Here is a 23,472-nt window from a genome sequence, read left to right on the forward strand (position 1 = left end):
GTTCAGTTGGTAAATTATGTGTATATCCAAATTAAAAATGTACATACTATTAGTGTATATTAATCATCCTTTACTGATTTTTTTTTTCTTTTGCAAAAATGGCTTCTTTTCTGGTAATCGAATGGAGCTGTTAGTGCTCGTCATGCTAATTTGAAGAAGATATAAATTAAATATACGTTTGTATATTTTTACAGTCTATTATGATCCAGAATAATTAAGCTTAATGCCGTTGGTAAAGGCTTATTTAAAAGTTTAATTTATTAAGTTTAACGTTCTATCAACTGTAGTATTAATTCAAGAACGATATCTTGAACGTCTGTATGTTTTGCAAGTTTAAAGTATATTAATGGTGTGATTTTGGAACTTTTTTTTATTTATAGTGCTATCTCCCTGAAGCATGCAGATGACCGTTCTGGTAGTTTGTGAAGTCAAGCCAGTACCATCATTTGCATGTATGAAACTAATTTATATATAACTAATAGGGGGCTAGAAGTCAAAATACTGGTTATGTATATATTTATTGAAATCTTTGTATCACAAAATATGGCTGATACATATCTCAGTAAAACCAAATTTAAAATCGCGTTACTTCAAATATTTTGATGTAGGATGATATATTAACATTAACTCGTTGTATGCCTATCCAAAATATTGATGGAACATGCTGGTCGAGTGTAGATGGGGTTTTTTCCGACAAAATATATCAAAGACGTACCCAACATTTATAAGCAACTTTAAATATTCAATTACATTAGCGGTATTAATAACCTAATGCAGTTATTGCAGGGATAAAGGAAACTTTCCTACTATCAAAGTACATTGCAGTATAGATAAGATTGGTGGTTAAATGTAAGGCATTGTTGACAATAAGTTTTATATATCTTAATAATTTTGACTCAAGTATGTTTGAAAACGCCGGACCTTTCATTTAAACCAGTCATACACATCAGAAAATGTGTCATCTGCTATCTCAAACAATTTCACGTTTTCCAATTCTTATACGACACTTAAATGATTTGAAGGTCAAATGCTAACCACGATTACATTTATCACATACTGTTTTTGTCTTTTGGTGTATTACTGAAGATATAACACATGGAACATAAAGATGTAATCAATATCAATTTTATTTCATTCGTACAGTCACAACGTATTGAATTCAAGGAATAAAATTTGAAAAAAATGTAAATATTGTGAATAAATAAAATCATATCGATGATAGAATGTAATAATGATTAGAAAACAAATATACAGCTTATTCTACCGACAAAATAAATAATTATTCAATTTAATGTACTTGTATATCACATATAATTCAGAGAAAGATCAACGTCATAAGAAGTTATCTGGAAAGTCGCAGATAAATTTATGACTGAATATCATAGTATGATTAGTTTCAAGTCTACATAATACAATGACAGACTATCAACAATATTCCATTTTTTTTTCTTTCATAAAATTATTGCACCGGTTATAGACACAACTTCATAATGTTTTTGATACATATATATATACATATACCATAGATTGTATTAATGATGGTCTAGCACATATAAATATATCTATAAAATTTGACAATAACTATAAACCATATTTCTAAGACATATTATTGTGGGTTTTCATCTATTTTATTCTAAATAATAATATAAACAACGTTAAGTGTCAATATCATATATATATATATGTAGAGGGAGAGCACAATCTACCATAGCGATCTCCTATGTATAGAGACTACCTGCTTAATGAGACCACTTTGTTTGGGTCTCATTGCTATAACGTGTTTTCTGTTTTGTGTCGACTGGAATTTTTATTAAGTCTATTTACAAATATCTACAGTTACAATCATGATCCTTTATCGATATGAATTGGATGAGAGTAATATGTGAACTACTCGAGGTGTATTACATATGCATGCAACTAGCAATCATCAATTTGTTTTTTTTTACATCTTAAACATACATATGATTGCCTGCTTGCATGCAATCTGAATTGTCATCAGTATCGTTAAATGTCATTGTAACATCGACGTTTTCATATTGGTCCGAGGTAGGATGAATGTTTGACATATGCGTAATATTTTAGTCAAAGTGAATAAAAATGTTTTCCAAAGTCACGTTAAATCCGTCTATTGTATATAGACACGCCATTTCATGAACACTCAAAATTTGCCATTTTCACACGATATATACACCAGATTAATTTTCACACCTGTTCATTTGTATTGTTAAATTGGAATATATATAATTGTGCATATAAAGCAAGTAGTTTTTGATAGTTGTTCCACTGTGTTTCATAGTCAAACGCCATCACGTGGTATGTATCGCTACGTTCATAGTTTCGCTTGTCTTTAGGCCACAGTCAACTGATTCATCAGTTGGAAATGATGACCTTATTTTACAGTTGAACCAAGTTACTGCATTGGTAATGTTAAATGTCTTTACCAACATGTAGTCACAGTGTGCTTAACTGTTCATGTCTTTGATTTATAAGATTATTTCCTTGCGAAGAGATACATATTTTTCAAATCTTCCGGTACACATCCATTGTATATAGCAACCTGCAAGATAAAAATGAATAATACAGGAAAAAAAGGTACGAAGATACTTTTTTGCATATTGTTGCTATCCTTTTTCCTGAGATGATTTTAAAACAATAATGCCATTATAATAATACATTATACTTTATATGATAGGGATACCAAGGCAATTTCCGCGTGTTCATACCTATTTTCCTGCGATTTGGTGTCATATAGTTTTATCATATATGTAATTGAAGCATTTACGTGTTGATATAATTGTTTGAAATAAAATGCGAACAAATTTGATCACTTGAACAAAGATACATGAGAGTTACACAGAAGATAATAACTTACGTCATCGACAAGCCCGAACAGACCCTCTCGTGATTTTGCTGAGCAACCCCCTATGACGATGGGTGGGTGTTTGCTTGGGATTTCACCTGTTAAATACAAAATAGAAATAAATATCAAATCCACAATTATTATTTAAGTCAAATTTTCTTTACTTTGGCGAAAAAAATTATTTTCGTATTCGCTTTCAATTAATCTCGATTTCATCGCTCTGTAGCATATACAATGTTGATAGCAAATTTGCATTCAACAATAAATATCAAAGAATATATAGATAACCAAGGTAACAATAAAATTAAATTGTATTAGCCCTAAGAAGAAATTCATAGACTAAGCGACAATATTAATTCAAATACAATTAGATGTAACACTATTTGCCGAAGTGGGTTTTTTTTCAAATTTTATTTCTTAATGATTAAGTTCTAATCTCAGGCATTGAAACAATTAGTAATTCCAATGTTATGTTAAATCAATCACCATCAGCATATAAAGCTAGGTATACCTTGAATAAACAAGAGTTTATACGCATCGTCTACAGCAGCCACGAAACTTCCCCCGTCATAAATCAGTGTAACATTGTTCCACTGAAGGGCCTAGAAAACAGAAAAGACGAATGGTCAGGTTTCTTCTATTTATCCAGGTTACATTCAGTTTCCGGCCATCATGGTAAAATACAGCTGTAAATGATTTATTCTTGCGATATACATATCTCTGCTGAAATTCACGAGAGAGCTCAAACGCAAATTAAGGTTTTCGCAAATAATTATTATTGTTTAGTATATATGGATGTGTGATTGACAGTAGGATCCTTTGATCGCGAATTCATGTATTCGGGGGAAAAATCGGGAATATGTTGAAAACGAAATTAAAATGTGAAAAAAATCGGGGATATGTTGAAAATAATGAAAATGTGAACAAACGGTTAAGCCATACTGTAATGTATAATATGTTAACAAATATCAACATATGTTAATTCGTTATAATATTACTTATTATTCATGGTTCGTAATGTAAAAGTAAACACAAATTTGAAATATTTTCATTTACATAAATAAATCTGAAATCAAATGATATTGATCATCATTCAATTATGTATTAAATTTTACTTACATTATAAGGAAGACTAATTTTGTTGCCAGGGCTTTGTGTAGTTTCAATTTTAAAATCGACAACACTTTTCTGTGTATCGAGCGTTATATCGATAGCAGCTATTCCGGATTTCGGATCACAATTAGAAAGTAAGGTCTGCATCCGGGAGGTGTAGCGATATGAGAGGAAGCGGAAAGTGATAGCTATAGAGGCTCCAATGTTCTGGTTTGAATACTTCCACAGTGTGATTGAGCTGTCCTTGTTGAATTTTGCGATGCCCTGGTTGTCTGTCCATACGTTCTTGTCCTGTACCTGGTTTCCATGTCCTGACTTGTCCCGGAAGGCGTCTGACATATATCCTTCGAAATCCAGGTACATATCCTTTTTGCAAACTAGAAATGAAATTTCATATCACATTAAGTACTCCCATTAACACTGTTACAAAAACAAGCTGGTAACTAAATATAGTTTATACAAGTGACACAATCTATGCTCATAATTGATAATGCAAGGACAGAACAAATATGATGTATCTTATTTTAACGCATTTCTCTGTAAAAACGTCATATACTTCAGCGAAAAAATATTTCTACGAAATGATTGTATATATATCTCGATTCAGAAAGGTAAACTTAGAAACACAAAATACCTCTGGAAATAGGTGCAGCTTGACTCGTGATACAAGTACATTCTTCTTGGTCAAAACGTGTCCCTGGAGCGCACGGCAGTACTAAGGAACCACGTTTGTAGCTGAATAGATCGGACGGATTTGCCAATAGGTCACATTCTGAGAAGAAAATAATATAAATATTGGTTCATTTATTATTAGGTTTTGTTTTTCATTTATTCATTTTTTTCAGAAATCTTCATCTAAATTTAACTTATTGTTTATTTTAAGATGCTTTCATACAAATATGTTACTTGTTATCTCTAGTTTTATCAGTTATATCATCGTATTTTGTTTTACCAGCTGGATAACTTTACCCACAAAATTCACTGCTATGTTTTTTGGTCACAAAACAACAAAGACTGTGTATATGTCGAAATTGAGCATTTATTAAATGCCAGTGATAAAAACTTGTTGTACATGCCAAAAAAGATGGGGGTAGCTTACAAATAAAAAACGCCATCCCCTCATTATATCAACAGAAAGAATAGTATCAAATTTTAATTCTGATGCAAACAAATTATATAAAATCTTCTATCACACTTGTCTGGAGGAAATTACAGAAGGGGAGGAGGTGGGTATTTCCAATTTCTTTCCCAGGTCGTTACAGAAGGGGAGGAGGTGGGTATTTCCAATTTCTTTCCCAGGTCGTTTCAAAGTGTGTGAAAAATTTTTCATCGAGAGTCACGTGATAAATCAACGTCACGTGACTACTAAGTAAGGGAGATAAATCCCAGATACGGAACATAATTTTATACTGATGAACCGGAGAAACATAATAATAGATGAAAAAATAGTTGATATAAATTACTTTATGCTGTGCATAAATCCAATTATATCATCGTATTTTGTTTTACCAGCTGAATAACTTTACCCACAAAATTCACTGCTATGTTTTTTGGTCACAAAACAACAAAGACTGTGTATATGTCGAAATTGAGCATTTATTAAATGCCAGTGATAAACTTGTTTTACATGCCAAAAAAGATGGGGGTAGCTTACAAATAAAAAACGCCATAAACTTGAAATTAAATAATGAGTATTTAATATCAAGTGCCCCCCCAGCCACCGGCTTGAAATGGCGGCTTATAATAACATCTATTTTCAGTTTGGTAACAAAAGCAATTAATTACGTAATGCATTTGTATCACATAAATAATAATGGGGTACCGGTCAAGATATAAACTGACCCACCTGACATATTATATCCATATAAGTCAATTACGGTGAGTGAGTGACATACTAATGTATAAAACTTTATATATATATGCGACCATAACCCACCTTAATTACTACTAGGCTACAGCTGTTTCAATGCTGATACCAAGGCACCTCTCAGATTATTGTAATACTTCTTATTCCCTTCTGAGTTGAGGTGGACACCATCCGAGTCATACACTTTCATTTGACTATCTTTTGACCAAAAACCTGTCAGTTTATAAAACTTAACCCCGTCCATGCCTTTCACATAACTATCCAGTCGACGGTTAAGTTCTTCTGCTCTCGCGTTAAACGACACTGTGTCGACAGCATATCGAATGGGTCTGGAAGGGGGGAGGCGATGTAACACCTGCATCACTATAACATGGCGCACTGCGAATTTATACCTAAGGACTAACAATAGATCAATCATTTGCCGGAAAATGTCCTCGACTGACTTAGATTGATCACATAAATCATTCGATGCCGTTTGTAGAATTACTATATCCGGTCGACGAGATTCCACTAACGGCAGAGTCCTCCTCCGAATACTATCAATACGAGCCCCCCCCCCCCCCCCCCCCCCCCGTAGCCCAGACACTGAACCGTCACTTCACTTGGACTCAAATTAAAATTCCTATTTACTCGAATGTCTGTCGAACTTTGAACAAAATCATTGATCCTTCGTATAAAAGAATGTCCTAACAACATTGCCGTCACTACCATGATTAAGCAGAGCTCTGTAAAAGTGTTCACTCAACAGTTTGTTTACAAACAAAGGGCTGTGCTAAATATAGCTCGCTCCTCGAAGCGACAATCCAAAAATTTGGAAATAATGCTACTTACATCGGCAATATAAGGGAAATTTCCCTTTAAACACACCCCTGGGATCTCACCAGATGTTACGGCTATTCTGGATTGCCTTTTGGTAGTAAAATATCTGTAGTATTTCCAATTTCTTTCCCAGGTCGTTTCAAAGTGTGTGAAAATTTCTTCATCGAGAGTCACGTGATAAATCAACGTCACGTGACTACTAAGTAAGGGATATAAATCCCAGATACGGAACATAATTTTATACTGATGAACCGGAGAAACATAATAATAGATGAAAAAATAGTTTATATAAATTACTTTATGCTGTGCATAAATCCAATTATAATCAGTATCTCAATAGCTCCAATAGCTATGAAAATACATAGTGGATTTGACTGGATCAATCATCGTTGGCACCGAGGAGTACCCGGCTAGTGTTGGGCGATCTCAGGTTCGAGAACCGCTACATTTTCTCATATCCTTTTATACTCCATGTTACTTTATACTCGGGTGTTCACGTTATGGTGTTACATGTTTGTGTCCAGTACATGACGTGAATATCATGACATTAAAAATCCTACATTGTACTGCCAGAAAACAGTCTCTGAACAGATATCTAACTGACATACATCAGTCATACGCAACACAGATATGTTACTGAAAATGAGACAGTAAAAATATTACCTTTCGGTTTATTGGCGTTGATAAGAGTCAGGTTGGCTTTCTCTTCCTTAGACATGCAGTGGCCATCATCCTTGCAGTCTGGCATAGCTATACAACCATATCTGCCGTCCTGATGAAGTCCGTAACCATATCCCTTAGCACAACACCGGGCGCTGGAGTAGCTCCTTTTACAGCTCCAGTAAGCCCGACATTTCCCGATATAGGTGTGATTTGATACACCACGCTGTAAGCATGGATCTACAAAAAACGAAAGTTCTTCATATGATTTCCATAGACAAAAAGACAATATTTCTATTCATGATAGAAAAACGTTGTTCTTGTGATATTAAGTTTTTTCTTATATTCAGTTTTTGATTGTGCGTTGCTAAAATATACATATCAATAGGAATTTTGTTTTTCCTGTGATATTTTAACGTCAGCTTACTTGACCGATTGCATTATTGCAAATCTATATTAAAGGGGCAAAAGCGTGCATTACACCTGTCTAAAAATACAGTAACCTACGTTTTGTATTTAAAGGTGATACGGGAATATTTCATTATTTTCTGTTGCTTTATGCATTCCACAACGTACAAATTTAGTATCCTGTCAACATAATGTCTAAATATTTTAAATGTACCTACCGTATTCGCATTTAACACGAAGCGGCCTTTCGCACGTGAGGTTGCCTTGATGCCAAAACAGACCATGTGAACACTCCTTCTCGAAAGCTCGAACCTTGGTGTCATGCTTAGAACATTCTATAAAGCGGTTACAGTTGCCAGGTAATTCAAGCCGACAATAGCCATTGATGAAGTTACAGTTTCGGCAGATTTCTTCAAATGTAAAAAAGGAAAGAAAGTTATATCTAAAATAAATTTCCGAAAAAAAATAATATAGAAATGTTCATTACTTAAAATATCTCTAGAACATTCTTGATTTCGGATTATATCTTGGTTGTAAGATACACCATTTTGTTTTCTATCAATATCAATATTATAATTATGTTTCTTCAATATATGTCTGATTTTGAAATAACAAAGTAATATATGTATATCAAAGAATTTAGTTATATAAAAATGATAATTCTGGTCGATGCCAATCTTTGAAATATGTAGGTATGCAATACGTTTCACAGCAATTATCTATATGTTAATGCTTAAAAGCTCATGCTTTAAATGATAATGAAAACCATTCGTCTCCGGTGTATTAATAACAAATGTTACCTGCGGCATTTGGAAACTCTCGAAGCTGTGCCAGACTGGCAGCAGGGAACGCCTCGTTAGTGTGAACGGGTTTGGCATTTGTTGGATCAGCATTCATCATCAAATTTGACATAGTCGTTCTAGCATCTGCTGTTGTTGTTTCTAACTCGTTCATGGTAGTTGTCTCCAGTCCTTCGACAGTTTGAGTTGTGGATAGCGTGTTTCCATCAACAACAGTAGATGCAGTCGAACTTTCTACAGGAGCAGTTGTTGTTTGATCAGTTGATAAATCTATCGAATCAGTAGTTTTGCTGATATCACCAATAGTGCTCTCAGTTAATGGAAAAGTGGTTGTCGTCTTTTCATCTATAACTGTTGTTGTTTCTGGTAGCTCTTCGACTACAGGCGCGACTGGGGCAATAGGCATAGCAAACTTATTTAACTTCGAAGCAGACCTTGTATCTTTAGCTGGAATCCAAGGAATATTGGGATCTTGGAATGATGGTATATGGTTATCCGAATTGGGGAACATATTCATAGGATTAGATGGCGGTGTGAAAGCGTTTAATCCAATGGATGGATTTGAATTAAAAGAGGGTTGGTTGATATCCGATCTAGGGAACGTATTTCTAGAATTAGATGGCTGCAAGAAAGTGTTAAATCCAGTAGCTGGGTTGGAATTAAAAGAAGGTTGGCTAATATCCGATCTAGGGAACGTATTTCTAGAATTAGATGGCTGCGAGAAAGTGTTAAATCCATTAGCTGGGTTGGAATTAAAAGAAGGTTGGCTAATATCCGATTGATGGAATGTATTTCTAGAATTAGATGGCTGCAAGAAAGTGTTAAATCCAGTAGCTGGGTTGGAATTAAAAGAAGGTTGGTTAAAGAACGTGTTCTCCCAAACAGGTTCATTATTCATAGCCGAAAGTTTATCCTCAACGAACCTAGGTGACCGTTTTGTGGTTATAACACTTTCTCCTGTTCCCGATCTTCCAAGTGACCCTGCGGTGATTTTTGCAAATATTTCAGACGCATCAAAGCCAATCCTACCAGGTGGAGGAGGAGGGGGTGGTATTCCTCCGGACTCAGCGTTGAAATCTGAGAATGGTAGATTTTGCGGAGGGGCAGGCCGCTCAAACTGCGGTACCTGGAATGACGGAGCTTCTTGTTTCGGTGGTAAAGAAGGAGGAGGAGGTTGTTCAATGTTAGGTGTTGATTGACGGGACGGGGTTGGGATGTTGATGAAGTTATTTCCAATGTTGGATGAAGGCTTTGGTGCAAAGATAAATGGAGGAACTCTAGTTGGCGGTTTCTGCTGAGTCGTGGATCCGGAGGGTCGAGTTTTTACTGGCTCGGGGTTTAATGCAACGCTGTTCCATATGTCAGCAATGTTTCGACGCCTGGATGAGCTCGACACTCGACTTGGTACTCCAAACTCTTTGAGTGCTGGATCAGCGTTATCCCAAGCGGGGACACCTGGACGCCTAGCAGAAAATTGATTAGTATTCACGTTCATTGGTGGTGCTTGGAAATTATCTGGGAATGTCGGTACACCCGGTGCTGAAGTTTTTACAGTTGAAGCTGCAGAACCTCTTGCCGATGATGATAATGATGGTGATAACTGCACTTTGGTTCGGATATTTTTCGGTGGCTCTTTACGGATTAGGGTTTCAGATATATCTCCCAACCCAACAAATGGTATTCCTATGCGCGATGCCGCTTGGTCCAGTTGTTTGTCTAGTGAATTTGACGACGAACTTGACCTAGACATGAAAGAAGTGTCAACAATTCGGCCTCCGGCAGAGTCACTCAAGAACGGAGTTGTATCCAGCCATTTAGATGACACCGCGTCATTCACAACACTATTTACAACTCTCCGAGCAGATGACGTCTGGGTGGATGTTGCCGAAGAAGAACTTGGTACTCGATATGGCCATGCAAACGACCCAGATCCGGAATTAGTCGTTTTACTATTATCTCTGTTAATACTATTAACAACAGATGGTCGTCTGATTTTCTCAACAGTATTTGAAGATCCTTGACCATCTCGTTTTGGTTCCTTTTTCTCTATATCTCCGAAAAACTTTGTGAATGTAGAATCCTTCGTAATAGACTTGTCAAGTTGGGGAGGAGGCGGGGGAGGAGGAACGACTCCATCTGGCAGTGGTGCACTGCCAAACGTTTCCCGAACTGGCGGAGAAATGTCTGGGTTCGGCAAAGGAGGAGAATCGAACCGAACACTAGGACTTGTAGGTTTTTCAATTAGATTTTGGGACGTTGTTCTCGTATTGGTTTTAACTATGTTTGTATTAACGTCAAAACTGTCAATGTTAACGTTCGGATTAACAGTGTTTGATCGTACATTGTTTATAAACATTTGTTCTCTAGGCGGCGGTCGATTAAAGTCAAGTATTTGATTGGAATTGTCAATCTGAGGAACACCTATCTGATTTGCGTTATTTTCAGTAATCGATGAAAATTCTTTTGTTGGATTAAAAAAGTTCACTCCACCAAACGCTGGTATACCAGCATTAAATGTTTTGATTAAACTTTGCAGCCTTTCAATTTTTCGTTTCCTATTCCTTTCATAAGCAGCTTGTCCGCTTTGTGTAGGAACGCTTGGCTTATCTGCAGGCAAAGACAACTGAGGTAATCGCTTCAGTTCAAACTGTTCTTGATCATTAAATAACGTGTCGAACACATGTGATGCCGCTGCAGGTGGTGGTGGAGGGGGAGGCGGTGGAGGGGCTGTTACGGGTCTCTGGGTAGTCACAGGTTCAGCGGGAGGTTCACAAGGGGGCTCAGTACACAAATCAATCGCTGGAGGTTCAGGACCAAATACATCTTCCCCGAAGGGATCACCACCTTCAGGACCATCGCCGAACGGATTTCCGAATGGATCATCGAAAGGATCTGGTCCTTCGCCCATAGTGTCGAAAGGCGATTGTCCTTCAGTGGTTGTTTCTTCAGGACTGAGTTCCGGTAATTCTTGAGTAGTGATAGTACTGGTATGTGCCGTTTTAGATTCAATATTAGAGGAGAAAATAGTTTTTGAAACTTTCGAAACTGTAGTGTTTGTAGAATCTCCTATAACTATTTCTGTTTCATTGCTCGTTGTAACATTCACTGCGAAAGAATCATCACCAACGCCTTCTGTCATATTCGTCGAAATGCTTACGTTATCAGCCGTTAGTGTTCTATCTGATGACGTCATATTATCTGCAGTTGTCGTGTTGTCTGAAGTATCTGTGCTTGTCATTGTCATATTCTCTAATGTTGTTGTGATCATTGAATCCGAAACATTCAACTCCAAAACCGTTGTATTGCTCTCAAGTATTGTTATATTTCCAGAAACTGTTACGTTGTCATTTGAAAGCGTATTGTTATCATCCATAGTTGCGTTGTCTTCTGAAAACGTAGCGTTACCATCTGATAACGTTATGTTAGAATTATCAGAAATTGTTGTGTTTGTGTCTGTAACACTATCTGAGCGTGTGATGGTGACACTCGTACTGTTGGTATAGGTTGAAGAATTAGAATTACTGCTCTCTGACGTAACATCACTAGACATAAAGGTATCAGTAGAGTTAATGGGACTAGTGGAATTGATGTCACTGCTCTCCTCTCCGACCGTGACGTTAGTTGATGACTCAGAAATAGTTGAAGATGAATTACTATTTGATGTTTCAGAAATGTTTGAGTTTGTTATGTTATTTTCAGATTCAACAGCGGGAACAATTCCTGTATCGGCCGGCCCACCAGCTTCTGAAAAATGAAAGTATTGGGCATGTTAACTTGTTGATAAATCTTTCTTTTCCACGGTTTGTAGACCCACTCTTGATCGCCGTTACGCTCCGTTACACTTTAAATTGTAGCAGATCGTAACCTTATCAACAGTCGGTCTACAAAATAGTTGTTTATGGTGTTTTATCCCAAATCTTACAATACTATGGAAGAATCAATTTTTTATGATGTAAGAACATTTCCATATAAAATAGCAAAATATAAAACGCGTTTTATTATTTTTGTATCATTTGAGGCGTTTTTGATCATCATTGAACAATTTGGACCCAATTGTTCGAAAGGGAATCACGGTTTACCATCAATTTGCAAATAATATGTTTTAATATCTTACGTGGCAAGACTTCCTGAATTTCAGAAGTACTCCATTCCTAGTCTACTTTCCAACTTTAGAGAAGATATAATAATGGGTTTCGCATCATTGAAATGAAACCTCACTAATCACGTGATTAAGTTAATCACTTTTTTAATCAACCTGGCTCAGTCAGAACTCACGGGAAACAACAAATGAAAAAGATAAACGCGGTTTATTACGAAATACATTAAATTTTCAAACTTAACAGTAGATTGATATATTATCACGAAGCATTTTTCAACATACTGTGATAAGCTACTACCAACGATATAAGACCTATATTATGACAGTTGTATCGGAAGAGCAGAATGAATATTTGGTGTGTGTATTGATAGATCGCGGGGGCACACCTTGCTGTGTGTAGGATATGAAAATGATGGATCTGATCGTGACACGACACATCTATAATAAACCGTGTGATCGATACAAATGGTGATCAATGGGAAGTTATATAGCACTGAAACAATAATCATATGCAAACCATACATGTGATGGACCCTTACTTAGTGTAAATTACTTTACATACACGAGATACATATTTTTTGCGTAATTTCGCTAGATAGGTCGCATGCTAATTCAAATATATCTCGAAAAAACGTAATAAAGAATATTATTATCGCAAATTTATTTATCCGCGAATATTTCAGTAAGTAAATATTTTATTCGCGTAAATGAAGAGGTTTGCAGTAATACAACTATCTTCTATATTCTACACCATTTTACATACATCAATCTGTGACTATAATTCAAAAGATAAACTGGTATTCTTGTATTTTATGTCATCTGAGAGAGAATCAGTGGAAGTCAGTATTTTCAACCAACTAATTCTCGCATGCGATACAATGTAAGGATATTTGTGGAATAAGATAAATCGCTAAAATTTATATCCGAACAAAAAATTAGTCAAATATATCTACACAACAGTCATTTGAATTAACTTAATTGATTAATATAGATTAGTTATATGAAATCGCCGAGAAAAAATAATCATGAATCGTGAAAAATAGATATATGCATAAGTTGTTTTTGGCGTTTTACTTATAGAGATGCTTAGCTCTTTGGAAAGGTATACCATACAATATTCTGGAAAATTTAATACATATGACTGTAATAAATACAATAACGTTAGAAAATGAGTGCGTAGCATCTTACAAGACAAGAATAATTTAATGGTCAACACATGACTTCCTTTTCTCGCAACAACACAAACATTGTATTGTAAAACAACAACCATATATTCCCTAGATATCCGTATATAAATTCCTAACATGTTCATATTCATTAAAAATCAGACATAGATAGATGTGCCTGGTTGTAATATTGTAGTAGTAACATTTGTCAACGTAAATAAATACATGAACTTGACCGCGGAATGCCGGAAGCAGACATCAGTTGGCCACACGAGACGGAGCAGGGCGGGAAAAATGAGGCATCGAATGCACAAGTGATCGCCCACTCCCCCATGATTTATAGTTTGTATATTATGGGATATCTCGTTTTGTTATTGTCTTAGCGAAGTTTACTTGTATGCGGAAGTTTTTTTCTATCTTATAACGTTGCTCGAGTCCGAGTCCATTATATAACGCATTTAGAGTGTCAAGGCAGATGTTTATGAAATCCAACCAGATTTGAATCATTTTAATCATTGATTACAGAAAGCAAAATAAGATTGATCTCTAAGAATTTTTTTGCAAACGGCTAAAGACAATAAGAATGCATATCAGTCCTCCTATTTCGGCAGTCAGTCAATTTTCATAGTGTGTCATCAGTGTCGACTGGATAAAAACGTACAAAGGTCGTAAGGGAATACCATTCGGAAATCAACTGTGATCAGAACTAGTACATTGCGTTATCATTCTATACTGAAGTAAATATTGCCATCTTATATTTTTTAAGTTACGATGACTTAGATACGATACAAAACATCCTCTATCCACCAAACACTATTGAAGTCTACGAATAAGTGTTTCAAGTGGAAAGACAATTTAGAATATATAACGACGTCAAATGAAAAGCTAGGGTTATTTATAGACGACCTTCCTGTATACAAATGTGTTGCGTGTATAATTTGAGAGGCTGTAGTATATTTTATAGTGCTAGCTACTTTTACACACCTAGCCCAATCCCATTATTCTGAAAATGAGAAAAATATTCAAAATTTTGGAAGAACATGAGGTACAACACCTGAATGCTCACTACAGGGCGTGCATTAGTTTTGCAATTCGAATAAGATTATTTATAATTGATAATTCTGGCATGCTCACGTGGGATGGTCGTGGGAGTCAATCTGATCGATGGATATGTCAGTAGGTGCGATTTCATGGTTTTTTTTATAAATAAATAAATGTGAATGGAGCTGATTTGCACATGATCAGAAATATTAACTAGGCTACTTTGCATTTGTAATATATTCTCGATGGCGTATGGCCCTAAGGATATAGACGGAGAGTGTATCTCACAGCTATGTTCTATCCTCAATTAACATAAACATATCAAAATGTCGAATAGATAATGAGAAAAAGACATAATTATCTGACATTGGATTAAATAAATTTTGACATAAAGATATATTTTCGTTCATAATTTTAACCGTATGACAGATTGTTCAGGTTTTTAATGAGTGTATAGAACCATCTAAAATTAACGGTATATTTTTCCCTTCATAATAAAATATTTAACTGGTGAATTAAGTTCTAAAATAATTTAAATGTACATTCACTGAACAGTTCTGGCATAATCATATTTGACGTTAAGGTTTATGTCCGTTGTATTGCCAACATCGTGGTTTCCCCTTAAGGAAAATGGAATTAATAGTCTAACTCTGTCCAAGATTTTTCTTAAACCAGCATCGCCAATGACTTTAACTTAAGAATTACTTTGAGTAATGTAAATCATTTTATTGTCACGCTTTCGTATAATTCAACATTCGCAATTACATAGATTTAGGATAAGAACTGTTAAGTATTATTCTTTCTACATTTTAAACATTTACTCGCGGAACATTCGAATTCGAAATTGGTGTTTTTCGAGAAAACTGGTATCTTGCAAAAATAAAAAAGGCTTACGGTATATAGATGTTTATGGGGAGTATCGATGGTATTAAATAACTGTAAAAGTTACAGTCTAAAATTTACTGTATTGCGACCTATACTCGTATTTCATTGTGAACAGAAAATGTTTTCATACATCATTTTTTATACTATTGTGATAACACTTGGCCATGCAAAGGGAGACAATCATTGTCATTTCACACAACTAACTCACATAATCGATGTTTACATTATGTGTCGATTTGAAGAAATTGATTGGTAAACCAAACATTTATCCTTGCATAATTTTACAAGCCTCCCACCTTCCTGGTCACGAGTTCGAATCCCATATGTACAGTTCTGACAACTGGTCGGGGGTTTTTTCTGGGTACTTCACGTCAACTCCTAGATCTAGCCTTCAAGGCCCACTACCTTTCCGAAACGGATTCTGCTTGTTTAAATGGGAATGTAAAACGAGATCGATAACTTTGTAGAGTCGCAAAAGTTATTAACGTACCGTAAAGTGTTAATTTTCATAACGCGGGTCGTCTTACATTTCCAGTCGTCTTCCTAAATACCGCTTGGTAGTTGACTATCACTGCTCCAGACGACTAAACAGCGATATGACTCCCCACTGTTATTATATATTACGCAGGAAATCCTACATATGTTTGGTGATGTTACCTCATCTTAGGCCATCGGTATATATTTTCTGATGTTATAAATGTTATTTAAGAAGCCTTTATGTTTTGGCTCCGAAAAGATAGTGGGCCTTTAAATGGTCCTGCCTTTTATTAGGACATTAAACTAAACAAACATTTATTTATTAAGAAAATAATATAAGTGTTGATCTATTTGATAAAAGCTCAAGTTTTACGTATCGGTGCTTATCTTGTATAGCATTGATTTGTCTGCGGTTTCAATGAAATTATAAATTTCAGTTCACGACAGAAAAAATTAGGATCTATCACCTGTGTATTAAATTTTCGTGGTTGACCTTTGTTATTATCGGTGCATAAACCTCAAAACTTAATTAATTGGATAATATAAATCAAGATGTTCGCAAAGAAATAAATGTTATAATAATGACAGATGTTACGTTATATCACCAATGAAGTCAGGGAAACGAATCATTGTAACGACAAATACGTGTTTAAATCTCACAAAATTAATGTTGCACTTCCGTTAATCTGTCATTTATATTTAATATATTTGATGGTAAGACGGCAAATTCCGTGTATAGGTTAAAAGAGAATTCAACAAATGCATCATTTATGCTAATTTAAGGACATGAAATGTGAACATACATGTCGTGTTCAATTAAGTTCAAAATCGAACACCATCTGCAAATCTATCAAGGCTATATGCAGACAGCTCATGGAAGAGTTGGTGTTGCGTAATATCATTAAAAATAATTGCACTCGTGTAAGCAGGGGTCATTTTCACCATCGACTATTTCATCGAATGTTTCTTTTAATGAAAGACTGATATAAAGAAAAAAATTAATATTAATACCATTTCGTATTTCAAAATGTCAGTTTTGAATTAGTGACTTTTTTATTTTGAGCTCGTGCATTGGTTTACAACATCATGATATCAATACGTAGCCCATTGATCATAACTACAGATAAACCTAACAGAGTGTAAGATAAAAAAAAACGAAGAAATAGAAATTGTTGATTGTGATACAAAATAAGTTTATCTATCAAGAAGTACTGTTGCAAATAAAGTCAATCGGAATATTGAACGTTTGACAAAATACTTATATTTATGTGTAGATTTTGCAATCTTGTTAAGTTTTTCTTTTTGATCATAATAAAATAAATGATCCAGAAGATTGATAGTTCTCACATTAACAAACAAATGTCTAGATTTATTTTCAATTGATGTGTAAATATAACCTCTATTGTTACTATCATAGGCCGGTAGCTTTAGTACCATGTTTACCACGTGTGTGGCTTGCAATTTTATGATAAATAATCACGAAACCAATCAAGCATAAAATCACCCGAAATTTGATATTGATGTTGTTGTTTTTGTTGATGTTTGATTGTTTATATGTTTATACTTTTTTTTACTCTATAGATGCCTTTTTGTTGACTTTTATCATGACGTATATTTTTATTTTGCGATTATGATTTCTTGAAAGATATGAATATGCATACTATACTTGGTGTGTATCGTTATTACCTTGTCTGTCTCAATTAGTGTATTTCGTATCTTTTATATATAACAGCCATATCAAAATAAATTATATTTTGTCCGAGCATGGAATGATAAGTATACTATTCTCGAAATACACGCAAACTATATTAATCATAGCCATGTATGTAACGAAGGACGTGAAAATGGAAACATTTCCTTAGCGAAACCACATGATTAACATTATTACACGCATGCATAAATTGATTTCACAATTCCATGAATTCATAATCATTAAAGAGAAAACTTTGAAATACTAAAATAGGAAATATTAACATCAAAGCGCCAAGTTTATCCATGTGTTTGGTCACGTGACCATAAGTGTAATTCCCACCACACTAATATGTATTCCTGCTGATGATGATAAAGAAATCTAGACTGATACCAAAGAGTTTTCTTTTAAAATTTTACACTACATCATACATCCCAGCTAATATATAATAGTGTTATTTCACATAATGATGACAGTAAATATATGTATGACTATGCGTTCGGCAAAAGTAAGCGTTATTCCACGGATGAAAAATTTGATATTAAGTTTAAGTTGGTGGTGATGTCTTTAACTTATTCGTAACTATTATGATACAATAGGGAAAACATTTTTAAACACGAGGAAAAAAACGTTATGCTCTCCTGCTGTTAATGCAACTATAAGCATTTGGTGACCTGGCTCGGATTTATGGAAACAAAAGAAAGTCGTTCAGTTATGTAGCTTAAGTAAAATGCATAACTTAATCCCATTTGACTTTTCTTTTTCTGTTAAATCGTGGTAAAAAGAGTTTTGTGGTCGGAGAAAACCAATGTTTCTGATAAACAGGGACAAAAACTTGATAATGTCTAAAATATCATTATCTATCCTATCTATTATCGAATCAATTTGTATTTGTCCCGCAGCAGAATTATTCAAACTGAAGTCCAGGAACTCGGTGAAGTGAACAGGATGTAATGCCTATATATATACATGTATTAAATGTTGGTTTATTAAGTGAATTGTCAGGTAGATGATAATATCATAATACGATATAAATGATATTATTGTAATATTACAATATGATATAAATATTGTGTTATGATTACTTACCTTCCTGGCATAATGAAGGTGTGAATATAATCCAAACAGTGAGAACAGATATAAAAATTGATAATAAGTTAATTTTTGCCATTGTTTTTGTTGAGTATAATCAGCTCACATGGATACTTCACGAAAAAATAAAATCTCCCGAAAATGATTTTTTTTCTAACGTTGTCAAGTCATCTTTGTTGAATAAATGCTCCCATATTTTGACAAGACCGAATTGCTTGAGAGTCTGGTTCACGTGCTTCACAAAAGGAATTGGTGGTATTATATATACCTGTCTTAAGGTAAGTCTCATTAATATTAAATATATAATTTCTGTCTAATTAATATGCAAGCCCGCTGTCACGATCTAGCGTGTTAATGTAGCATCACTTGTCTCCCGCGTCATTATGTGTCCATACTACTGACATCCTCAACTATCTAGAAAAGCCTTCGTAAAACCGAAATACCGTATAATTCTTGGATTCCATTAATCATTGGGTGTGTTGAATCGTTACAACATACACGGTAACGTCATATTAAAACGTAAAAAGGTTATTATGACTAAATGAGTGTTGATTATTACGACACGCGCTTAATGAGAAACCTATTTATTATTTGTTGATAACAAAGTGTTTACAGATGGAGAGGTGATCCGCCATGTACGGGGGAAACACGTGGTACATTACATGATGTATGTTTCATTTTGTTTTAAATTATTTTCCTGTAAACAGTAAACATTTTATGGATTTTCAAAGAAACCACATATGATTAAACGATTCACAATTATTATCAGTGACGTAAAAGTCAAATTATTTTGTTGTTCATCAAAAACAAATAAATTATTATTTACTGTATTGCAGTTTGTTTTGGTAACACCTATAAGTAAAACAATTTCATACAGTCAATCGGTGCAGGTGGTAATTTGGAATGTATTTACTTAATTATAAGTAAAAAATTGTCTTGTTTAGAGTCTAGGAATAACGATATCAACATGATTTATCAATATACATTTTATTGAGTGTAAGACGTATCGCTGTATGACCATAATTTATTATGAACTAACGTATAAAAATCACTTTGATCAAATTGATCATTCAAGGCACATACCTTAATTAACCGAAACGACTTCTATTTTTTTTTTTTTAATTTTGCGCAGTTCTGAAAGTTGCAAGCTTACCGTTAATACCACAATGTTCGTACCTTACTGAATAAATCGTAATAAAGGTTAATTCCAATAACGCGGGTCGTCGTCCTAATTACCACACAGTATCTGATTATCACTACGCCGCACTGCAAAACACCAATGAATCTGCATTATTAACACACATTTACACAGGCAATCTCCAAATTGTTTGGTGTTGTAACTTTATCATACGCTTTTGACATAAATGTTTTGATATTCTGATCGTCATTAATACACTTTTTGTGTTTTGCTTCTGACCTTTAGTCATGGATTATCAATCTATAGTATTTTTGACCTATAAATGCTATCATTGCGCAAGACAAAGAAGATGTAGTTTGTGGAAATTTAAAACCCCAGTCAAATATACAAATATATACTATACTACCGAACACTTTATCAGTTATATGATTATTTGTTTTCATATTGACACGAATTTTCATTATCACGGGAGTGGGACGACTGGTTCGCTCGGTTTACTGTATAATGTGACCGGGTTGGGTGTGTTGCTTAGTGTCTTCGACAACATGCTTCAGTGATATATTACTGTAAAAGGGCAAGATATTCACTATACAAGATATTAGAAGACACCCCATACACACAACACACCACATACATGAGAGGCTGTACTCGCATGACCCCGGCTGTTAATAGGAAACAAACAAATTAGCAAAATCCAACGTTAACGGTCAAAGCAAAACCACAAACTGTTTATACGTCTATTTACGATAAATGTATTCCTGTAACATAACATTCCTAGCATTCTTTGTACATCATGTTATTTTTTTAGTGATATCCGGATTTCTTAACGATGGAACTATCTTTATAGTAATGTTTCTATATCGAATTCTACTATTCTCAATTTCAATTTTAACAATATGCTAATTCAATAAGTTGAAAAGTTATCGGACATTTTTTGCCACTATTTGAATTTTATCTGTGCTATTTACGGCTTTTTGATTTGTGAACTACATATGACAAGTGATTGTAACATCAGATGTAGCCGATACAAAACTGTATTAGTCTTGTAATTAGCTCACAAGAAACTCCTCGGAGAAGTACCGCGATAAAACTGGATGAGTTCAGGATAGTCAGCAACCCATATGCCTAGAATACAAGTAATGATATTCTAGTCAAACTACATGTAATTGTAAAACATTGTAATTACATTTGTATTGTTTGCTGTGGCTTAACTGTTCCTAGATGCTTGAAAAAGTCTTATTAGTATCGACAATATGAACGATTTATTCCAACAAACTTTTACAAAAAAAACTAGCACTTGCAGAAAGGATAATATAATTCTAAAATGTATCGCAACGGTTATTCTAGATCAGAATTTTTCTTTTCGTCATGCGATAAAGCATTATTTGGCTTACCGTTAGTTCGTCAAGCTGTTAATGACATTTATTGAGTGTCACGGCACACTGTCCGCAGGTATTCAACGTTCATTCTAAAAGTATAGTCTTCTTCTGTTTGCTATGAACTATTGCATACTAGAAGAATTAGTAACTGCTGGATTTTCTTACATTGAGTCTTTCATTTTAGTTATAATTCATTTTTATACATTCGTTTTTTTAATATCACGGGGTTACTACCATTATATCCACCATATGTATGTGTCATAGAAACACTGAAGGGATTGTGTACAACAACAGATGCGACGATAGTATTGTACTTTGATACATATTATTAATAATGATACAATCGATATACTCGAATAATCATAACGGTATATTGTATGGCTTTGAAGTTATGCGTTGTTCTCAGTAATCTTCAAAGAAAGTCTGTGTAGGCCTTTGATTGGTAAGTTTTTTCTCCTCAAATGCCTTTAGTTTTGCTTTGCTATAACATGGTCTAGGGGTGGATATAACGACAGTGATAGTAACCCCTTACATATAGATTATGATTTTACATTTCTCAAACTCTTCATGTTTTACTATAAACAAACCCCGATATGTAATATCGCGTTGAAAAAAATGTTCTATAAACTATGTATTAACATGTATGTCGCGTTATTCGTAAGGATGTATCTTAAAGCACCTCAAATTAAAATATTTTGACACATAGACATTAGGCAATTCATACAAACATTTTGTAACATCTGACATGTAAGTGTCATTAGATATTTGTAAACATTCAACTTTAACATCCGATATTCTTTGCATCTTTTTTTTCTTTCTAAATGTCGACTAAATATCTACATCAGGAGATTTTTTTTTCAAATATTGCATTTCATATTCTTTTGACAGCGTTGGGTGTGGGGGTAATTTATATGATATTGCTCACATAACTGTCTAGAAGTGCTATGTTGAAATCTCACGACTGCCAAAATGTTAACTTTGTATATTAAAACATTCATAAGCACATCAACACCTGTGATAATAGTGTCACCTCTGCATGAATTTCTCATAATTATATAATGTTTTGACGTAGCCAAGATATTGTTATTGCTACGTACGACAAATTGTGTAGTTTTGATACCATTCCAAATGTCTTTCTAAATTAGTCCCAGGTATTTTTATACTGTAATAATGTCTTTAAGTCGTAACAAATTCTCAGCTTTCTGAATACATTGCTTTAATGAGTATCATGATAGAATTTTAGAAGAGAAACAAATTCAAATTACATATAAGGTATGGTTTTTTTTATTAAGTCATTATTTATATTTCATTTGTGTTTCGTAAAAAATGAATGCATCTGGATGCAAATTTTCACTTCGATAGAAGTATATCAATTTGTTATTTAGGATATAAACACTGTACAAGTATATCCAGTATTTCATATTATTTCCCTTCGACTGAAAGCATGCGCACTGCGACTAGGCCTTCTTATACCGTATTTCGAAAGTAATTAACGGTTAAGCATAATTTCTGTATTACAAGTAGGAATATAAGCTTATATGAGCAATTAGTGATTAAAAAAACTAGTGTAAACCATTTAATTCTTCACACAAAAGGATGATAAATGTAATATGTTACGAATGAATACATTGTTCATTAATTCTAAGGCGAGATTGTTTATCCCTTAAAAAGAAGTCATTTTATGTCAAAATGTTAACTTTGTTCAACTTTGTTTGTTAATAACGAGAGGTAGTAGACATAGGTGCTTTCTAGATAAAATTAATTTCGATTTTTTTATTTAAAATTGTCACATGCATTGTTAACTAGCGTCTTGTCTGTTCGCATGATAGCCTTGTACATTTTGACAGCTAGTTGTCTAGTTAAATAACAGAAATACGGGCCAAAGAATCACAGCATATCTTACTTATTTTCTTCTTGGTACCAGAGAAAAATGAGACTAAGAAATTATCATTTGATTACTGTTAACCCGTCTTTTGCG

General features: G+C 34.2%; 1 protein-coding gene across 1 annotated transcript; it reads right to left on the reverse strand.

Annotated features, from left to right (window-relative positions):
* Positions 1–1,153: 1,153 nt before the first annotated feature.
* On the reverse strand, positions 1,154–19,198 carry LOC138331583 (uncharacterized). The gene is made up of 9 exons (XM_069279285.1): positions 18,975–19,198; positions 8,528–12,271; positions 7,946–8,137; positions 7,323–7,559; positions 4,608–4,745; positions 3,980–4,350; positions 3,372–3,462; positions 2,873–2,958; positions 1,154–2,557 (listed from the first exon to the last, which is right to left on the reverse strand). Exons 1-9 carry the CDS (start codon positions 19,054–19,056, stop codon positions 2,492–2,494), a joined length of 5,007 nt encoding a protein of 1,668 aa, XP_069135386.1. The 5' UTR covers positions 19,057–19,198; the 3' UTR covers positions 1,154–2,491.
* Positions 19,199–23,472: the final 4,274 nt, after the last annotated feature.

This window comes from Argopecten irradians, chromosome 9 (genome assembly GCF_041381155.1).
Source record: "Argopecten irradians isolate NY chromosome 9, Ai_NY, whole genome shotgun sequence".
NCBI classification, from domain to species: domain Eukaryota; kingdom Metazoa; phylum Mollusca; class Bivalvia; order Pectinida; family Pectinidae; genus Argopecten; species Argopecten irradians.